Source organism: Pogoniulus pusillus, chromosome 22 (assembly GCF_015220805.1).
Source record: "Pogoniulus pusillus isolate bPogPus1 chromosome 22, bPogPus1.pri, whole genome shotgun sequence".
Classification (NCBI taxonomy): domain Eukaryota; kingdom Metazoa; phylum Chordata; class Aves; order Piciformes; family Lybiidae; genus Pogoniulus; species Pogoniulus pusillus.
The window spans coordinates 10,256,539-10,277,425 of NC_087285.1; the positions used below are offsets into that span (position 1 = coordinate 10,256,539).

General features: G+C 52.3%; 1 protein-coding gene across 4 annotated transcripts in view; it reads left to right on the forward strand.

The window, feature by feature from the left end:
* The window catches only part of ARHGAP26 (Rho GTPase activating protein 26), a 130,857-nt gene that overhangs the window by 27,130 nt on the left and 82,840 nt on the right, over positions 1-20,887 (forward strand). For all 4 annotated transcript variants that reach the window (XM_064161677.1, XM_064161678.1, XM_064161679.1 and 1 more), the window contains exons 5-11: positions 285-386; positions 4,763-4,873; positions 5,643-5,747; positions 5,915-6,044; positions 6,421-6,521; positions 9,283-9,377; positions 17,966-18,044. In XM_064161677.1, the coding sequence (XP_064017747.1) occupies positions 285-386; positions 4,763-4,873; positions 5,643-5,747; positions 5,915-6,044; positions 6,421-6,521; positions 9,283-9,377; positions 17,966-18,044 (723 nt within the window). The remainder of the gene's footprint in view (positions 1-284; positions 387-4,762; positions 4,874-5,642; positions 5,748-5,914; positions 6,045-6,420; positions 6,522-9,282; positions 9,378-17,965; positions 18,045-20,887) is intronic.

Below are 20,887 nucleotides of genomic sequence, written 5' to 3' on the forward strand. Positions count from 1 at the left end.
GGCATGTTCCTTGCCATGCTGTGTTAGGACCAGCCCTGGATCTGGGTGTTTTGCCAAGCCTTTGGCCCTGGGAATCCTTCAGCTTTTGGATTTTGGCAGCATCAATCTGATGGCCGTGGATAGAAGCAGCTTCACTTGCTTCCAGCTGGCACACCTTGGCCTTGGTCTGGGCAGAAGAGGGTCAGCTCCCACTCAGCACTTGTGGTCCTGCCTTGTTCTGTGGGTCTTCATAGCTGCTTTGATGCTTTTGTGTTCTTCATCAACCGTTTTGTTCTGTATTTTAGGATGCCAAGAAGAAATATGACAAGGAGACGGAGAAGTATTGTGGTGTCCTAGAAAAGCATTTGAACTTGTCTTCTAAGAAGAAAGAATCCCAGCTCCAGGAGGTGAGAGCACCTTCTGATTTTGCATGGCTGGCTGTAGGTGTGGTGAGCTCTTTGTGTGCCTTATGATATTGTTTCTCCTGGCTGATGACACCAAGCTGAGTCTCAAGAGAATCTCATGAGGTTCAAGAAGACAAAGTGTAAGGTCCTGCACCTAGACTGGGGCAACCCTTGATATCAATCTGGTCTGGGGGATGGTGAGACTGAGAGCAGCCCTAAAGAAAAGGACTTAGGGGTGCTGGTGGTTGAGAAGCTGGACATGAACCAGCAATGGGCACCTGCAGCCCAGAAGGACAATTGCAGCCTGGGCTTCATCAAAAGCAGAGTGGTCAGCAGATGGAGAGGGGATTCTGCCTCTCTGCTCTGGTGAGAACTTTCCTAGAGTACTGTATCCATCTCTGGGACCCCCAACACAAGAGGACCTGATGAAGCTAGTCCAGAGGAGGCCATGAAGATGACAGGGGGCTGGAGCAGCTCTTCTATGGAGACAGGCTGAGAGAGTTGAAGCTGTTCAGCCTGGAGAAGAGAAGGCTCCAGGGACACCTTAGAGCTGCTTTTTGGTATCAGAAGGTGACCTCTGGAAGAGACGGGGAGGAACTGTTTAGAAGGGCCTGTGGTGATAGGATGAGAGGCAATGGATTGAAAATTGAAACTGGAGCAAGGTAGGCTTAGGTTGGACACCAGGAGGAAGTTCCTCACAATGAGGGTGGTGAAGTACTGGAATAGGTTCCCCAGGGATGTTGCTGAGGCCCTGACCCTGAAGACGTTCAAGATCTGACCTGATGGGGCTCTGAACAATTTGCTGAGTGCAGGAGGGTTGGACAAGCTGACCTCTGAGGGTCAGTTCCAATCCAATGCAATCTGTGAGTCTGTGAGCTCCCAGCATGGAGAGCAGTCAATGAGGAGAGGGGGTTTCTAACTAGAGTGGAGCAGGAAGGAGCTGGTTCTGCTACAGGCGTCCCTGGTGCCAGCAGGAGCATCTAGTTTCTTGCTCTGAGAGTAGCTGCAGTGGCTTTGGACTTGATGGGAGGAGTGATCAGGCTTAAAGCTTCTAAACTGCTTTAGGAGCCTCTTACTGATGCGGGGGGGTGTTGGCTGCTGCTCTGCCAAATGCTCTTACTGGATGAGAACCTTCAGTTTAAAATCACTTCTTCCAAGTCTGGAATTCCCTGCACTAATCCAGAGCTGGAATGTAGTTACACCTCCAGGATGGGTGTAATTGCTTTTGGACATGATGTTGGTATGCTGCTGAGGTGTTTCTAAGGGGTACTGGGATGATAGCTCAGGCAGTGATATGGTGCCCAGCAGAGCTGGGCACTCAAGAGAGCAAAGATGTCTGTAGCACAAATAGTATCTTTCACCAAATCAGGGCTGGAAAGGGGCAGGAATCATGGTTGAGATGCCTGCAGGCCAGCTTTATCTGTGTGTGGGTGATCTGGGTTTGTAGGGATCTTAGAATGTGGAAGCAGTTGTGTGTTGGCTCTGTGTAGACTACATGAGCCAGCATTGTGCCCTTCTGGCCAAGAAGGTCAGTGCCTTTTGGGGCCCACTGAGTGTGGCCAGCAGGTCAAGTGCGGTTCTCCTCCCTCTTTCCTCTGGTAAGGTTGCATCTGTAGTACTGGGTCCAGTTCTGGGTTTCCCAGTTCAAGAGAGAAAGGGAACTACTGTAGAGAGTCCAGCAGAGGTTACAAAGATACTGAAGGGCCTGGAGCATCTCTCTGAGAAGAAAAGGCTGAGAGCCCTGGGGCTGTTGAGCCTGGAGAAGAGCAGCCTGAGAGGTGATGTGCTCAGTGCTCAGCAGCAGCTAAAGGACCTTGTGATGGTTTGGGAGTTACCCACCCCCTCCTCTTATGAAATCGCCCAGACTAGACTCAGCCAGCTGGGAGCTAAGGAATGAAGCTTTATATTCACAGCTTAGCACAATTTACAAGCAGATATATCTACAATGTACACAAATACTGACAGCTGTATACAGAAATACACAAGTCAGAAGTGATACAGAAGCACAGTACCCCTCCCAGAAATCAGAGTCCTCAGGAGGGGCTCCCAACCACCCTTCCACTTGCTTTCCACCTTATCCCAGAGTCTGCCTTATGTGCAAGGTGAGTTGCAAGGAAAGGTGGGTTAGAAGCAGATGGGTTAGTTAGATTACAGAGATCCAAGCAGAGCAGCAGAAGCCCAGGGAGAAAACAGAGACCTCGAGTCTGGCAGTTAGTTCTGTCCCACTCTCTTACCTGTGCCTGTGTCCTTGTTTTTGCGCGTCTCGGCGAACCTGTGAGTGAAGTAGACATCACCGTTGTTTTCTTTGCACAGCCTGTAATCTAGCTCTTCTCATTAAAATATTCCAGTTAGCCTCAAACCACCACAAGACCTGTGGGGGGCAAGAGGCTGGGGCCAGACTCTTATCAATGGTGCCCAGGGACAGGACAAGAGGCAGTGGGCACAAACTGGAACCTAGGAGGTTCCATCTGAACAGGAGGAGAAAGTTGTTTGGTGTAAGGGTGCTGGAGGACTGGAGCAGGCTGCCCAGAGGTTGTGGTGTCGCTTTCTTTGGAGAGCTTCCAACCCCAGCTGGCCATTGCGATGCTGGGCAAGCTGCCGTGAGTGCCCCCGGTTTATCGGGGAGCTGGACCGGATGATTTCCGTGCTGGGGTGTGCGGGCGGTGGCGGCGCTGGCTGCGGAGCGGTGCTGGCTGCTGCTGCCATCTGCTGGCGACTCCCACCGCTGACGCTGACTTGGGCTTTAGCTGGGAAGGCAGCAGGAGGCTGGGCCAGGTCCCGAGTTCGGGTGCTGGGGCCTTTTCCCCTAGGGCTGACTTTGGCCCCACTGAGGAGGGAGATGCCTTTGAAAGAGCAGTGTTTGGGTCGTGGCATCCAGCACAATGTGGAAGCACTCGACCCATCCAACACCTCCCCAGCGGCTGCTCACTGTGGTCCCTACCTGCCAAGGGACTTCCTGGGCATATGTGGTGGGTCAGTTAGGTACCCAGGCCGTTTGTGAGCAGCCTGGAGGTTCACTGGATGCCCTCATGTCCTAAGAGAAGGACTTTAGTGTGCTCATTTCCAAAGCTCTTCTTGCTGCCCACGTCTAGAAGGTGATAGCAGCCACATGTGCAACTGCTGTGGCCAGGCGGGAGAGGAGGAGACCATGGGAATTCTCTGCTGCTTTGGCTGTTGGCCAAGGAAATAGCACACAGAGTCTAACCTGCTGCTGAACTGCTGGCAAAGATCCTGGATTGCATCATTTTTTTTTTTGCTTTTCAGCTCTCAGTTTGTTCAGCACCTTCCCATGGGCAGGCAGCAGAAGCCGAGGGCATGGGGGGCACAGGCCTTGTCGTGGCTGGGTCATGCAGGTCAGGACTAAGCTGCTGTCCAAACACAAGCAGGTGTTTGCCAGCCTGGTCTTGCAGAGTGCCTTATGCTCAGCCCTGACGGGATGTGTGGCACAGCGTGTCCTGCTCCGTGGAGGTCCAGTCCTACCCTGACTACATTGAGGGTCACATTGGTGATGGAGCCATGCTGGGCCTGAGGAGCTTACACCCACAGAGCAATGACCCCATGGTGGTTTGCAGTAGGGTGAGGCTCTTGGTGCTGAGGTCAGAGGGGTGGTGAATCACTCGGGCTGACCCCGCAGACAACGCCAGCATAGGTGGCATCCCCCCAGCTTGCTCCACACAAAGTGTCACTTGCAAAATAGCAACATGTGCTGTGTCAGTCACCTTGCTGACAGGGTAACAGCTCCACTTCCAGGTCATCTTTATGCACTGGGACTGGGGCATATCCATATCAAAAAGGGGAGATTCAGACTGGAGAGAGGGAAGAAATGTTTGACACTGAGGTGGTGAGAGCCTGGCCCAGGCTGCTCAGAGTGGTGGGAGATGCCCCATGCCTGCAGCCATTCCAGATCAGGTTGTTTGGGTCTCTGAGCAACCTGCTATACTTGCAGGTGTTAGACTGGGTGACCTTTAGAGGTCCCTTTGTGTGATTCTCATTTTTGCCTGTTTGTCCTCTACCTGCAAAGCCTCTACCTGCTGTCTGCTGACCCACCACTCACTCACTGGAGAGACTGGTGGGGTGCTAGGTTCTGTGACTCCCCAGTCCAGCCATGGTATGCTCCAGGCTGCCTCCTGTTGTGGTGCTCTCCAGCAAGCAGACAATTGCCTTTTATTGTCCCAGACTTCTCACTTTTCTCTCTTCTAATGCCTGATTTTCTGCACAGCTGTCAGGGAGCTCTACCATCTGTCCCAGCCCTGCACTGGGCTCTGAAGTTCAATTTGTTCTGCATAGACACATTCCCATTAGACCCAGATGTCCTCTGGTCACCAGGCCAAGTGCTCCTGGTCAGTAGTAACTTGGTGTTTCCTCTTGGATCTCCCCAGGCGGACAGCCAGGTGGACCAAGTCCGGCAGCACTTCTATGAGGTCTCCCTGGAGTATGTCTTCAAGGTACAAGAGGTGCAGGAGAGGAAGATGTTTGAGTTTGTGGAACCTGTAAGTGAGCTCTCAAGCCACCTCAGCCTGCAAATAAGTGGGAGGATTGTGTGAAGAAGTGGGGGCCTGGGGCAAGCTGGGTTGTGATGGGGGACTGCCCTGTGGTGGGATGGCTGAGGGGCTCCAGCCTCATCTGCTGCCCTAACCTTGGTGGGAGATTTAGGAGAAGAAAGGACTTGTGTGAGCTTTTGCAGGACATGGAGCCACGAGCTCAGCAGCCACACATGTGCTGGAAACATTTAACTTTTTATTGTGTGGACAACTTGGTTGTGGTGTCCAAGTTCACCATGAACCATCATGGTCCTTGGGTGGCCAAGAAGGTCACTGACATCCTGAGTTGCATTCAGGAGAGTGTGGCCAGCAGATTGAGGGAGGTTCTCCTGCCTCTCTGCTCTGCCCTAAGAAGGCCACATCTGCAGTAGTGGGTCCAGTTTTGATCTGCCCTGTTCAAGAGAGTCAGGGAGCTGTTGGAGAGGGGCTCTGAAGCTGCTGAGCAGCCTGAAGGTCTCTGCAAGTAGGAAAGGCTGATGCAAGGAGTGGGGACAGATAGGATGAGTTCTCTTGGGGTGGGGGGCTTGGGTTTGGGTTTAGAAAACACAGACTCAGCTCCAGGGTCTGTTCAGGGTTTGTTAGTGAAGTGAGAAGCAGGCCACCTTCCATCAAGTCCTTTGCCCCTGGGGAGCTGTGGGGTTGTGTCCGCTTGGTGGTGGCTCTGAGAGCAGCTGTGGGCCTCTTACTGACCATCTTGGTATGTTTTACCCCAACACAGCTGCTGGCCTTTCTGCAGGGGCTTTTTACCTTCTACCATCATGGCTATGAGCTCGCCAAGGACTTCAGTGACTTCAAGACAGAGCTGACAATCAGCATCCAGAACGTAAGTGCCACCTGCCCATCACCGTGGCTGTCCTGCCGAGCAAAGTGACCTATTTGGATCGATTGTGGTGACTCAGCTGTGGGTGCAGAGGAGACCACATTGGCTCCACAAAGACATCCCTGTTTGAATTCGTAGTTTTCCCAGCTAACTTCCACTTTAACTTGCAGACAAGGAATCGTTTTGAAGGAACAAGGTCAGAGGTTGAGTCTTTGATGAAGAAGATGAAGGAGAACCCTCACGAGCACAAAAACATCAGCCCTTACACCATGGAGGGCTATCTCTACGTGCAGGAGAAACGTAGGTGTGGGGTGGTGGAGCTGCCTGCCAGGGCAGTGTGGTCTGGGGATATTTGGGGAAGGTGGTTTCTTGGGATGTGTGGTACAAGGTGAATTCAGCAGGGTACAAAATCCATGGAAGAGAGGGGATGGTTGGGATACTAAGGTGGGAATGTGGGAATCAAGTTGTTCCTGGAAGGTTGAATCATCTTTGGTGCTTGAGAAAAGTCTTTCCCTTGAGTAGAAAGGGGTTAATAGTGCTCAATCCTCTTACGAAGTCCCAGTGAAACCAGTGAGTCCAGAATGTGTCATGTTAAGTGATGGTTAAACCTAATTATGTCTGGGAGGGCACTGGAACCATCCTTGTTTTGGGAATAAAGGCTGCATTTGCTGTGTAGGTCACTTTGGGACCTCCTGGGTGAAGCATTACTGCACGTACCAGAGGGAGACCAAGAGGATCACCATGGTGCCCTTTGACCAGAAGTCTGGAGGCAAAGGGGTGAGTGTGGATTGGCAGTGGGGTTGTGCAAGCTCTCCTGGTGCTCAAAGTGACCTGTTTGAGCAAGGTGACACATAGGCCAGGGAAGTGAGTCAGATCCACGCCAGGCCGAGCAGATACTCTGTGGGGAATTTACTTCATTTGCTTCATGGAGAAGCAAACCTCCAAACCACCTCACCCCAGATCTGTGGAGCCTGTCAGCTGGGCTGGTTTCCCAGGTGGACATCCCCTTAGGAGTGGCTCTGGTTCCTTCTCCAGCTCTGTGTTCCTGGCTGGTGGCTGGGCACAGGTATTTCTGGGCTGAGACCTGAGCTTTCTCCTCGTGCTTCTAGGTCTGCCCTTTATTTACTTTGTTCTGTATGACAGCTGAAGCATGTGAAGGCAGAATCATGGAATCACAGAGTCACTTGGCTTGGAAGGGAACTTTATGATCATCAACTCCAACCATTAACCCAGCACTTGCCAGGTCACCACTAAACCATGTTCCTCAGCACCACATCTACACAGCTTTGAGACCTCTCCAGAGATGGGGACTCCACCACTGCCCTTGGTAGCCTCGGCCAGGCCTGGAGAACCCTTTTGGGGAAGAAATAGTTCCTCATGTCCAACCTAAACCTCCCCTGGGGCAACCTGAGGACATTTCCTCTTCTATCACTTGTTCCTTGGGAGAAGACACCAACCCACACCTGTCCCAGCCTCCTTTGAGGGAGTTGTAGAAAGCCAAAAGGTCTTTCCTTAGCCTTCTTTTCTCCAGTCTATACAACCTCAGTTCTCTCAGCTGCTCCTCACCAGCCCTGTTCTCCAGACCCTCTACCAGCTTTGTTGCCCATCTCTGGGCATGCTCCAGCCCCTCAGTGTCCCTCTTCTAGTGAGGAGCTCAGATCATGCAGAAGCTTGCATGATCCTGGAATGAAATGCTGCTTGTGCTGGGACACCTCTCTCTTCTGAAAGTCACTTCCAACCCCCACCAGTCTGGTTCTGTGACCCACAGGGAAGAGCCACCAGAGTGTGGAGCAGCCCCAGGGCTTGTGGTCTCACTGCTGGGTGTTGTGGGTGCTGGCTGGAGCAGGCACTGGGTGATGTTGGTGCTGCAGGAGAAGATCACTCACTCGTGGATCACATTGGACCACTGCATGTAGCATCAGCCCTTTGTGAATATGCCTCAGGCTGTGGCTGGAGCCTGATATTCGTGGGATTGAAGTGAGGGCTTTCCCTGAACACCAAAGAACTTGGGAACAGCTCTGTGTCAGCATCATGTAGGACCAATTGCAGGTAGCCTGTGCTGCACCCTGGGGAGAAGCTCACTCAGGTCTGTCATTCTGGGTCTGTTCTGGGGCTCTTACAGATGTTTCCTGGAAAAACAGTGATGTCAGGGAACAGAGTGGTCAGCCAAAGTGCCATCAGGCAGAACACAGAGCACAGAGAAGTGCCCATCTCCAGGAACTCCTTCAGAATTCATTTTCTGTGGAGCCGTGGGTGGATTTCTGAAGCCGTGTCTGTGCTGGCAGGACGCGAGCAGGGATTTTCTCCAGCAGAGGACAGCATTGCATGCAGATCCTGCCGGATCTCTGCTTGGCTTGTGGGAATCCAGCAAAAGTTGGGTGCAGACTCCAGCATGGGAGAATGGTTTTGTCGTTGCTTTGTTATATAATAAACATTTTGAGGCGTGTTTGCTCCCGTTGAGAGCTCTGCTGTGCAGAACCCTGCCAAAAACTCAGCCTGGAGTGAAAATTTGACAGCCAGGTTTGTGCTGCATTGTTCAAGCTGTGGAAAATAGAGCTGACTGTGGCCAAAAGTTGTGGCCCAGCACTCCCTGCCTGCCCACAGCGTGGGACGCCTGCTGCCGAGTGCACAAACTGAATCATCTGCACCCTGAGAGGAAAGCTCCTCATGAAGGGGTTTGGACTAAACATGTTTGCAAGGATGAGAAGACAAGTCCTGGTGTCACAGATATAAATAGACCTTTCCAGCAGGCTGATATTGCCAAATCTCCCCAGGTTGGAACACGCTCATGGAAAGTGCAGTGGGTGCTGGGTGATTGTTTGATTGTCGTGGTCTCGTGGGAGGTGTCTGTGCCCTTGGCAGGGGGTTGGAACTGGATGATCCTTAAGGTCCTTTTTAACCCAAACCGTTCTGTGATTCTATAAATTGTCCTTTCTTCAGCTTGTGGCTGCAGTGAGGTGGGGGTTGGTCTCTTCTCCGTACTATCAGGTGATAGGAGAGGAAATGGCCTGACATTGTGCCAGGGGAGGTTTGGTAGCAGATTAGGAACAATTTCTTTGCTGCTGGAGTGGTCAGGCATTGGAACAGGCCACCCAGGGAGGCAGTGGAGTCCCCATCCCTGGAGGTATTCAAGAACTGTGTGAACATGGCACTTGGGGATGTGGTTTGATGGCCATGGTGGTGCTGAACTCAATGATTCATATATTCATAGAATGATTTGGGTTGGAAGGTACCCTAAAGATCATCCAGTTCCAAACCCCTGCCATGGGCAGGGACACCTTCCACTAGCCCAGGTTGCTCAAGGTCTCATCCAACCTGGCCTTGAACATCTCCAGGAAGTGGTCTTCCACAGCCTCTCTGGGCAACCTCACTGAGAGGAATTTCTTCCTAATCTCCAGTCTAAATCTGCCCTCATCAAGCTTCAATCCATTCCCTCTCATCCTATCACTACAAGCCTTTGATCTTGGGTGCTCTTGGAGGTCTTTTCCAACCAAATGAATTCTGTGACTGTCTGATCTGTGGTTTTGTCTCTTCCCAGGGAGAAGATGAAGCTGTGACCCTCAAATCCTGCACACGACGGAAAACAGACTCCATCGAGAAGAGGTTTTGCTTTGACGTGGAAGCTGTTGACCGGTGAGTGGTGAGGGGCACAGCAGCCTTGATACCTGCAGCTGGGGTCACCAAAGGGTGCACACAGCAGGGGCTGCACCAGCCATGCCTAGGGGAAGGTGGTACTCATCTCTACTTGGCTGTCTTGAATGCTTCTTGTGCAGTTTGTGTGCTTCTCTTTTCCTTTAGTCACTTCGTGAGTGGGAAGAGTTGGTCCATGGAGACCTGCTTCTCTATGGTGCTGTAGGCAGGTGCTTTCAGGATGTCCAATCAGTGCTTTGGTTTACAAGGTGCTGAGTTTACCCAAGTCTTCCCAATTTTCCTGGTACTTCAGCACTTTGGCAGTCCTGGCCACGTCAGGTGATGGCTCTGGGGGTGGAGAAGATACTCCATGGTGGGGTTGACAGGAAAACGATGTCTCTGTCCAGACTTGGGGTTGTGGTGGAATCACTTCAGTTTTTCTGCTGGAGAGAGGCTGTTGCTGATCCACTGTGGATATATGATGATGGCAATTGGCTTGCACCTCTGGATGTGTGCACCTCAGGAAACCTCACAGAACCTCAGCATTGTGAGGTTGGAAGAGACCTCTGGGGATGATGCAGTCCAACCACACTGCTAAAGCAGAGGCACATGTAGCAGCTTGCCCAGCATCACAGTGCCCAGGTGGAGCTGGAAGCTCTCCAGAGGAGACTCCACAGCCTCTCTCGGCAGCCTGTTCCAGGGCTTTGGCACCCTCACACCAAAGAAGCTTCTCCTCCTGTTCAGATAGAACCTTTTGGGTTCCAGTTTGAGCATGTTGTCCTTTGACCTTTCACTGGGCACCATTGAGAAGAATCTGGCCCTATGCACTTGCCTTCCACAGGCCCTTTAGCACTTGCGGATCTCCTCTCAGTCTGTTCTTCTCCAGGCTCAACAGCCCCAGAGCTGTCAGCCTTTCCTCCTCACAGAGCTGCTCCAGGCCCCTCAGCATCTTTGAAGCCTCCACTGGACTCTCTCCAGTAGTTCCCTGTCTCTCTTGAACTGAGGAGCCCAGAACTGGACCCAGTACTCCAGCTGTGGCCTCATCAGGGCAGAGTAGAGGTGGAGCAGAATTTCTCTTGACCTGCTGGTGTCTCCTGAAGGAGTGAAACCCTTTCTGCTGGGATTTCTCACACAGCTGCTGAGCAAGGATACCATAGTATCTAAGGGGCATTCCACAGGGCTCTCCTCTAGAAACAGGAAATCCAGGCTGGAGTTACTGCTGCAGGTGGAATTAGTCACTGCCTGGGATCCTCCTCGCTGCAGGAGGCTCACATGGTTTACACAAGCTCTCTCCAAAGTCCCTGGCTGCCTGTGCTGTCCCCATATTGTGTGCCTGCTCATGTTACAATTGTCCTCTCCTCTCTGTTGGCCACTGCAGGAGTGCCCAGTAGGTGCTGGGACATCCCCAGTTCCTCAAACCCCAAGGTGTGGAATCTCTCTTGGAACAACCCCAGCTACCGCACCCTTCCCAGCCCAGGCTAGGGAGGGGTTGTGGCGGTGGTGCTCTGCTGGTGTTGGCTGAGGGATGAGATAACCCTAGGGCTGCCTCCTGCTCTCTGGAGTTCTGCTCTCCTCCAGAAAGCTGCCAGATTTCTGCTGACATAGGGATTTGGCGTTTTGGTGTTTTTTAAACGTTCCCTCCTCTGCCCTGAGGCTATCTCTTTTCAATGTGAAAATCAAAATCAAGCTGGGGGGAGGAGAAGCCAGCCTCCACCAGAGTTTGCTCCTGCAGCCTGACCCACAGCAGCTGAACCTTGCCTTGATCTCTGCAGCCTGCTAGGCACGGGATCAAGAGCTGCTCCAGAAATCTGCCTGCTCAGGGTAAATAATGGCAGGGGAGTGGCAAAGGAGGGGAAAGCTGAGAAATTCCTCATTTCGTGTCCACATTCCTGCTCTGTACAAGAGGACAGCTGGAGCAGAAACATACAATGAGAGGCTGGTTCCCGCCCCAGCACACAAATCTCCTTCTCCAACAGCCCCCTTGCCTCAGTGAACCCACAGATCCACAGAATTTTTACTTCCTACTCCAGTACTTTTTCTCCTCTCCCATAACACCTGTGTAGCTCCTCAAGCTCTGCCCACACTATCTTGCAAGGTGTTGTATGATGTGGTGGAGCTTCAGCAGCTGTGGTCCTCACACAGATCCCAGAGCAAGGGGACCCTGCACAGCCTGGAGGTGGCAGCCTCAGCTGGTGCTTCTTTGGTTATCTTCACCTGCACAGAGCTGGGCTTGTTGTCAGTGCTGTATTTTGGGAAGCTGGTGAGTGTGAGACAGGAGCTGTGGGCTTGGAGCTTTCTAACGCCCAGAGGCGCTGGGGCTTCTTAGAGGGGGAGAAGTCTGGCTTGTCCTCTGGAGAGCTGATGCACCAAAACTGAGCTGATCTGTTTATTGCTGCCTTTTCCTACTGTCACAGAATATCAGCATGGGGTTTGAAGGAACTTCTGAGATCTCCTAGTCATAGACTCTCCTGGCTGGAGAGGACTTTAGGATGGAATACAACCATAAACTAATATTTTCCTATAACAACTCTTAGCCCACATCCCTCAGCTCCTTAACCAAAAGTCTTTTAAACACCTTCAAGGATGGTGGCAGGAGCACCTGCAGCAGCTTGCCCGGGATCACAATGTCTGAGTGGGTTTGGAATCTCTCCATAGAAGGAGACTCAAAAACCTCTTGGGGCAGCCTGCTCCATGGCTCCAGCACCCTCAAACGCTGTTCTGTAAGGAGCTGCTGAAACTCCTGGTGCTGAAGACTGGAAACTTGTGGTACCAGTGTTAGTGAGAGGTCTGAGAAAGTCCTGACACTGCATCTGCCGGTAGTTCTGAGGGCTGGAGTGTGTCCAGAGAAGGGTAACAAAGCTTGGTGAAGAGTCTGGAGAACAGGACTGATGAGGAGCAGCTGAGGGAACTGGGGTTGGTTAGCCTGGAGAAGCAGAGGCCGAGGGCAGACCTCATTGCTCCCTACAGCTCCCTGAAAGGAGGTTGCCGTGAGCTGGGGCTTGGTGATAGAAGGAGAGGAAATGGCCTGGCATTGTGCCAAGGCAGGTTTAGGTTGGAGATAAGGAACAATTTCTTTGTTGCAAGAGTGGTCAGGTATTGGAACAGGCTGCCCAGGGAGGCAGTGGAGTCCCCATTGTTGGAGCTGCTCAAGAACTGCATGGGCAAGGCATCTGGGGACATGATTTAGTAGCCATGGTGGTGTTGGGTTGATGATTGGACTGGATGATCTTAGAGGGCTTTTCCAACCCAAACAAGTCTATGATTCTGCAATTTGGTGTGGGAAGTTCAGAGCATTGCTATTTTACTGCTTTGTTACAGCAAAATTCACCCTTGAACGGTCTTCTCCTGTCTGCCTAGAACATGTCCTGGGTGATGGATGTTCTGTGGTACTGCCAAAGCTCTTTCTTTCATAACTAAACGTATTTGCAGTCTCTCTGCATTGAATCAGTCTTGTAAACAAGGTGAGCAGGGATGACAGCCAGTCTTACCAAATGAGCCTTAGGAGGAGGAGGAACAACAACATCTCATTTGGCTGATGACAAAGGCTTTGTGAGTTAGGCTAATGTAGGTCATCACGGCAGGCCAGAAGCAAAGTGCTTCTAATACCAGTTGGGAGCAAGAGATAATCAAAATATGGGGCCTTTGCTCTCCTGGCTGTTCATAAAGGCAGTGAGCCCTCCAGGGAAGGCCATTCCCCTGGGCTGCCAGCCCCAAGGTGGTTGGCACTGTGCTTGGCCAGGCTGGTGGTTGGCATCGCGCCGGGCGAGCTGCGAGGCACCTGCCCGAGCGTTTCCCTCACCAGATGGTTTGCAGTAGGTAGGTGGTTGACCTTGCTCTAGGGACACTTTTTGCAGATCTGCATCCATCTTTCTGACTGCAGCAAGGGCTCTCTCCCTGCTCCTCAGTGCTGGGGGGCTGGCGGCCACCCCACCTCTGTTGGTGTTCCCCACGGGTGGTTGGCGCCAGGCTTTGGGCAGCACATGTGAGACAACTTGTACTTGTTCCTCTGCTGGTGTCAGCTTTCCAGTGACCTTTTAAACAAAGCAATTCACGGGGTTTTCACAGCCAGCCAGCAGATGAAGCTTGTTCCTCCTTTGACTGCCACAGAGACCCTGCTGAGCCTGCTGGTGGTTATACAGACCATGCTCTGAGCTCGACATGGACAGCTGAGCCCTTCTGAGCTCAGGAACCAATCCTCCCCCTCACTGCCATCTTTTCTCACCTTCATTTTGGGCTCACATCTGACTGCTGCTGCCTGCACCAGCTCCCCATGACTGGGGGATGTAGGCTGGGGGTGGCAGCAGTGTGTGTGGGTGCTCTGGGGCTCCAAACTTCTCCATGTGCTCAACCAGCTCCCCTCGGCCCTCAGCCCCTGTTATTGCTCTTCTCTTGTGTTGTCTCATCCAGCGGTTTAGATCCACCTCACTGCGATAAACTGCTGCAGGTCTTGAAAGTTCTTATCTCTTTCTGTTGCTTTCATGATTTGTTTGATTTTCTGGAAGAAGAAGAAGCTATTGGGCTTTCTTCTCATCTTCTCTGCCTTGCTTAGTCATAGCTCCCCCCATACCAGGCTGCTTGTTGCAAACCCTGTGATATAGAGGAGAAAATTCAAATTTCCTGTGTGGTCTGGTATGGAAAAAGCCTTTTGGTTTTCAGATGGTAGCATACTGAAAATAGACCTTCTTGAGAAGTGCTTACCATAGTGTGCCCTGGTCTCATGCTCCTGCATCCACTCTGGTTAGAGATCCTGAACACAAAATGTTCCTCTTTCTCCCTTGCGTCCCAGAAGAGAGCAAAGAAATTTAGTGCCTGGAGGTGGACATGGTTGGTGTAGCACCTAACAGTCACAGAATCCCAGCATGGTGGCAATTGGAAGGGACCTCTGGGGATCATGCAGTCCAACCTCCCTGGTAAAGCAAGGGCACCCACAGCAGCTTGCCCAGCATCACAATGGCCAGGTGGGGTTTGAAGCTCTCCAGAGGAGGAGACTCCACAGCCTCCCTGGGCAGCCTGCTCCAGGCCTCAGCAACCTCACAGCAATTAAGTTTCACCTCCTGTTTAGATGGAACCTCCTGTTTTCCAGTTTGTGCCCACTGCCTCTTGTCCTGTGCCTGAGCACTGCTGATAAGAGTCTGGCCCCTTCCTCTTTTCCCCTACAGGTCTTTTAGCTCTTGGTGAGCATTGATCAGATCCCCTCTTAGGCAGCTCTTCTCCAGGCTCAACAGCCCTAGGGCCCTCAGTGAATCCGGAGATCCTTCATCTTGTTTCCCATGGAAGTTCACACCTGTTCCTCTTGGATGTCAGATCCAGGAGGACTTTAGGTTGGACTCAATGATCTTAAAGCTCTCTTCCAACCAAAACAATTGTATCATTCTGTGACATCCTGCCATCCCCATACAAGAATCTTTGGGCTGGTGTGGGTGGAGAAGGCAGAGGAGGTGCCTCCAGCCTGTGTTCGTTTGTGTGCCGAGGCTCTGGGGTGGGTGGGAGCTATCCAAGGGCAAGGTCCAGTGCTGAGGCCCATTTGTGTGTTGGGTGGGGGAACAAAGACAGATATGTTTGGTTTATCTGTTGGAAGGAGGATCAGAGAAGGGTCTTCCTGCCTCAGACTCCATGCTGAATGGTGGAGATATCTCTAATCTAAGGAGCACACTTCTGGAGTTGGTTGATCGACAAGGAACCCTGGAGAGGCAGGGTCTGGCCGCAGGCAGCCAGTGTTGGCAGGATGTTGGTTCAGCACCAAGCCTTCACCTGACTCTTAAACACAGTATCACAGTATCACAGTCACAGTATTATCAGGGTTGGAAGAGACCTCACAGATCATCAAGTCCAACCCTTTACCACAGAGCTCAAGGCTAGACCATGGCACCAAGTGCCACGTCCAATCTTGCCTTGAACAGCCCTAGGGACGGCGACTCCACCACCTCCCCTCTTAAACACAGGGTACCCCTAGGCATCCTCAGCTGAGTAATGAATGAGGTGAAATGTAGAGGGCGCAGCTTAAGTTTATCCCAAACAGGAGGACCTGGGTTCTGCTGAGGGAGGTGGTGCAATGGGTGCCTTGGCAGCTGAGGGCCGTGGGAGGGGATGCTGAGCTCTTTGCCATGTAAATGGGCTTTTAATTCAGTTTCACAGCCCCTCCCCTCATGCTGTGAAATGAGTTTGGCTTTGATGTGGAGCCCGAAGAGTTGTTATCTGCTCCTAGGCAGAACAAACATCTTTGTCTTATCACCTCTGTGCCCTGTGCATGAGGGAACCTGGCACGCCTGATACTGGTGTGGTTTCCCAAGGACCTCCTTGCTCTGCTGGGAGGCCAGTGGCAAATTCACCACCAGTAAACGGTTGAATTCCAACCAGAGAGACACAGATCCCAGTATTTCTCTTCCTAGAGGCTCCCTGGTTGAGCCAGAGCCCTTCCATGGCTTTCTGCTGGAGATACCTGTCAGCAGCAGCATATAATCAGTGAATGCTTTCAGTTGAAGACCTCCAAGACTGAGTCCAACTCTTAAGCTAAACCCACCACTAAATCATGTCCTCAAGTTTCTTGAACACCTCCAGGGATGGTGACTCCACCACTTCCCTGGGCAGCCTGTTCCAATGCCTGACCACTCTTGCAGTAATGAAATCTCATGTGCAACCTAACCCTGCCCTGGCACAATTTCAGGCTGAAGCCCTGCTTAAAAGCAGGTGCAGCTGGGAGCTGTGGTCACTCCAAGAGCAGCCTTCTTCTGCCATGGGGGAAGGATTTGCTGCCAGCTACTCAGCTCCAGGGACTGCTCCTGTGTCTCTTTGTCCCTGCACAAGAAGTAGCTTTTTTTTGGTGTTGAATGTTGAACGTTTGCTCTCTGACATGGGGTGATGGTTTAAGTGGTTTCCTCTTCCCTTCCAGATGAGTAAACTTCCAAACCACTAAGCCTTTGACTATGGACTGAGTCACCAATGGGATTAGTGGAGATCAAATACATTCTGTCTGGTTTACTTGGATCTGGGCTGGTTGCAAGCCTCAATGCATGGCTTCTTCTGATGAAACAGTGCTGAGCTGTGGTGTCTGTGCTAAAAGCATTGGGATATGAGCCAGTGTGTGTGCCCAGGTGGCCAAGCAGGCCACAAGCATCCTGGTCTCTATCAGCAACAGTGTGGCCAGCAGGAGCAGGATTGTGGCTGTCTCTCTGTACTCAGCACTAGGGAGATCACACCTTGAGTCCTGGGTTCAATTTTGGGCCTCTCACTCCAACGAAGGGCAGGGAGCTGGAGTGGGTCCAGAGAATGGCAATAAAGCTGGTGAAGGGTCTGGAGAACAGGTCTGGTGAGAAGCAGCTGAGGGAACTGGGGTTATTTAGCTTGGAGAAGAGACTGAGGGGAGACCTCACTGCTCTCTACAGCTCCTTGAAAGGAGGTCGGAGTGAGGCAGCGGTTGGCCTACTCTCCCAAGGAGAAAAGTGATAGGGCAAGAGGAAATGGCCTCAAAGTGTTCTAGTGGGGAGGTTTAGGTTGGACATGAGGAACAATTTCTCCTCCCAGAAGGGTTGTCAAGCCCTGAAACAGGCTGCCCAGTAAGTTCTCAGCTCATGACATCACCCTTAGGAGCCCAGCCTTGACTTCCACCCTCTGCAGCAAGGTCCTCTCCTAGGCAAACACAGGAGCACACCTGAAGCTGTGCAGATATTCTCCATGGTGTTCAGTCTATCCCAGCCTTTGTGGTTATGCCTATCAGAGATGGATCATTAACTTCTAACTCCTCTGGGAAGGACAGTCCAGGACTGAGCTTATGTGTATTGGCAGTGGTGGCGGAGTTGGCCCTGGGGTGAGGGCTGGGCTCAGGTTGTCCCCTGCTCCTCATGCTTTGTTTGCAGGCTCTTGGACCCATTCTTCTCATTAATGAGCAAACTCAGAGCTGGTTTTAGAGGCTGGGCTGAAACTGTTGGTCTGTGTCTAATGACAGGGGTGGCAGGACCAGCTGGTGCAGGATGGAGCACCCTGAGGCACCCCAAGAGTCCTGGCAGTGCTGCCTCCCCTCAAGGGTGCTGGCAGGAGCATGTGGAGCAGCATCACAGGTGGAATATCAGTTAGATGCAGTAGGAAGGCTTTAGAACATCATCTACTTTACTGCATAAGGCATCAGTGCATGGACGTGGCCAGGGAAGTGCTGCAGCCACTCTGGCACCAACATCTTGGGGATGAACTCTTTCACACGGCAGGAGGTTCCCCTTGTGAGCTGGTGCTTGGGGTGGTGGTAGGACAGGGGGCTGGGATGTGAGCTTCTGCTGCTTGCTTGCTTACCTTTTTTACCTTCTGGCATTGCATGGATGTGCTTAGCCCAAGTGCAGATGAGTTGTCTGTCTGGAAGCCAGAGGAGGGCTTTGCCATCCAGCTCACTTGTACTAAACCCACCACAGATGTGTGGCGAAGGGTGGAGGTGTTCTCTGCTTGTTTGCTGGTCCACATTAGGACCTTCAGGGCCATCCTTGGAAGCTGCTAAAGTTTAGCTTTAGGAAGGAGGTTGTCCTCTCTCCCTCTGGTGGGAAGTTTCTCTTTGCCATCTTTGCTTTGCATCCCAGAGTTTATTTATGAGCTCCCCTTTGTCTCCCCAGCCCTGGAGTGATCACCATGCAGGCTCTTTCCGAAGAGGACCGCAGGCTGTGGATGGAGGCGATGGACGGCCGGGAACCGGTGAGCAGAGAAACCAGCCCAAAAGCTCTGCAGAAAACCTTGGAGAGCTTTCTGTAGCCTGGGGCAGGTGGCTGGCTGCTGAGCAGAGCTGCATCCACGGGGCAGCTCCCTCTGCCTGCCAAGGGAAGAGTTTTAATCCCTTGGTTAAATATTTGAGGTAATACTGTATCTTCTGTGCTTGGGTTGCTTTGAGGTGTGGTGGGAAGAAAGAGGAGGAGGGTAGGTTTGGCCAGCACAAACATGCTGCTGTGCTGTGCTGGAAGGAAAACGTGGCAGGAAAAGGAGTGGAAGGAAATACTCTGGAGATTTCCAGGGCTTTTGGAATCCTGCAGCTCTTCTCAGGCTGTGCCAGGGGAGGTTCAGGTTGGATATTAGGATAAGTGTGTTCTCAGAGAGGGTTCTCAGGGGCTGGACCAGACTGTCCAGGATGGTGGTGGAATCCCCATCCCTGGAGGTGTTCAAAAGCCATGTGGATATGATGCTGAGGGACATGGTTTAGTGGTGGTGGCTTAGCAGTTACTCTGTCTCCATGGCATTGAAGTACAGAATCCCAGCATGGTGGGGGTAGGAAGTGACCTCTGGAGGTCATCCAGTCGAACCCTCTGCGAAAGCAGGGGCACCCACAGCGGCTTACCCAGCATCACAACGGCCAGGGGGGTTGGAAGCTTTCCAGAGAAGGAGACTCCACAACCTCTCTGGGCAGCCTGCACCAGGGCTCCAGCACCCTCACACCAGAGAAGTTTCTCCTCTTGTTCAGGTGGACCTTCTTGGGTTCCAGTTAGTGCCCGTTGCCCCTTGTCCTTGTCTGCTGCATCCTCTTGCCCCCTGTCCTTTAGCATTGAGAAGATGTGGTGGGACTATGAGTTCTAGGTGAGTGATTGGACTTGATAATCTCAAAGCTTCCATGACTCTGGTAGCTGTTTCTGGGTCTTGTAGGGAAGGGCAGGTTTTGGGTGAGCTGAGGAGCGTGGGCCCTGATCTGCACACTCAGTGACAGCCTCCTTGCTGCTGTGTTCCTCCTGCTATGTCAAAGCTGCTGAGGCTTCCTCACCTCTGCAACAGGTCGTGGAGAGCTTCAGAAAGCTCATCATTGTTGTTCTTCTATTTTTTAACACTTTATCTGGTTCTGACTGGGCTTCCTTGGAGGAGTGGTGGTGCATCAGTGGTGTGATCCTGCCTGGGGTTGGTGTCCTCCAGCCACGAATGGCAATCCCAGCCCCACCAAGCAGCCTTCATATGGTCAGCAGGGCTGCACGGAGGACATCTGTGGTTCCAGTACCAGCCTCTAGTTCCAGTGTGCCAGCTGTCTTGTTCTCTCCTCACTGGACCTCTCCCTTGGTTCCAGTAGCACCTGGAGGCAGGATATTTTCAGTTTCTTCAGAACAAAAAAGTGATGTTCTCACTCCTGGTCTTGAATCAGGTCTTGTCCTCCTCCCTCAGCCTGTTCACCTGCTTCTCACCACCTCAGCTCCACTGAGAACTGTGCTTGCAAGGGTGCACAACTCACACACCAGCATCAGGAGCTGTATGGATACCATCATCCAGCTGCATTTTGACCTGCTCATGTTCCTGGGATCTGGCACATCAGTGGAACCTGTCTGGTAGGATCAGGTTGCAGAAATACATCTGGGTTTTGAGTGCCTGTCAAGTGCTACATGTGTGAAAGGTGCTGTGAAGCAACCGGCTGCAGGAGCCACCTGGATCAGCCTGTTTGAGGATCTGGTTGTGTGAACTCCTTCAAAGCCGCACAGGTCTTCGTGCTGCCGCCTGCGTGGTTCTGCTCCTCCCTGTCGTGCCCGTCTGCTCAGGGGGACTTGCTCATCCAGCACAGCAGGGAGGGTTGCCGTGTTTTGTGCAATACCTCATGGCTCCTCGCTGATCATGGCCTTCAAACCCAGCCTCCAGGTGTGCTGTGGGAGCCATGGGAATGAAGCCCAGCTGCAAATGAATCCAAGAGGCGTTTGACTGGTGAAGATGATATGTGTTGACAGATGAGGTAGCTCCTTGTCCTCAGTTATCCTCCTCCATCCACCAGAAGAGGAGTTGTTGCTCTGTTCTGTTTGGATTCTTATCTTGCTACACCAAAGTGTGGGATGTTACCTGCTCCACAGAGGTTTCCTTGAGCGAGAGACAAGGGTTTAGTCTTTGGACTCCTAGAAACATCCATTCCTTGCTCTTCTTGTGAAAACAAAAAGTCCTGTTGAAGAGCCTGCTTCCCTTTGGTGTGGGTTAAGGGTTTGAATGTTAAGGGTGCATGAAGAAGAGTGTGGCCAGAAGGACAAGGAAGATTCTTCAGCCCCTCTGCTCTGCTCTGGAGAGGCCACAGCGGCAATATTGGGTCCAGTTCTGGGCTCCCCAGTTCAAGAGAGACAGAGAACTCCTGGAGAGAGTCCAGTGGAGACTACAAAGATGCTGAGTGGCCTGGAGCATCTCTGTGAGGAGAGAAGGCTGAGAGTCCTGGGGCTGTTGAGCCTGGACGAATGCAGCCTGAGAAGGGATCTGCTCAATGCTCAGCAAGGGGTGAAGGACCTGTGGGGGGCGAGAAGCTGGGACCAGGCTCTCGTCAGTGGTGCCCAGGGACAGGATAAGGACAATGGGCACAAACTGGAACCCAGGAGGTTCATGCAGAGAAACCTGTTTGATGTGAGTGTGCTGCAGCCCTGGAGCAGGCTGCCCAGAGAGGTTGTGGAGTCTCCTTCTCTGGAGAGACTCCAGCCCCACCTGGCTGTTGTGATGCTGGGTAAGATGCTGTGGGTGCCCTGCGCTGGGAGAGTGGTTGAACTGGGCAATCTCCGGAGATTGCTTCCAACCCCCACCGTTCTGAGATCCTGGGAGTATTGAGT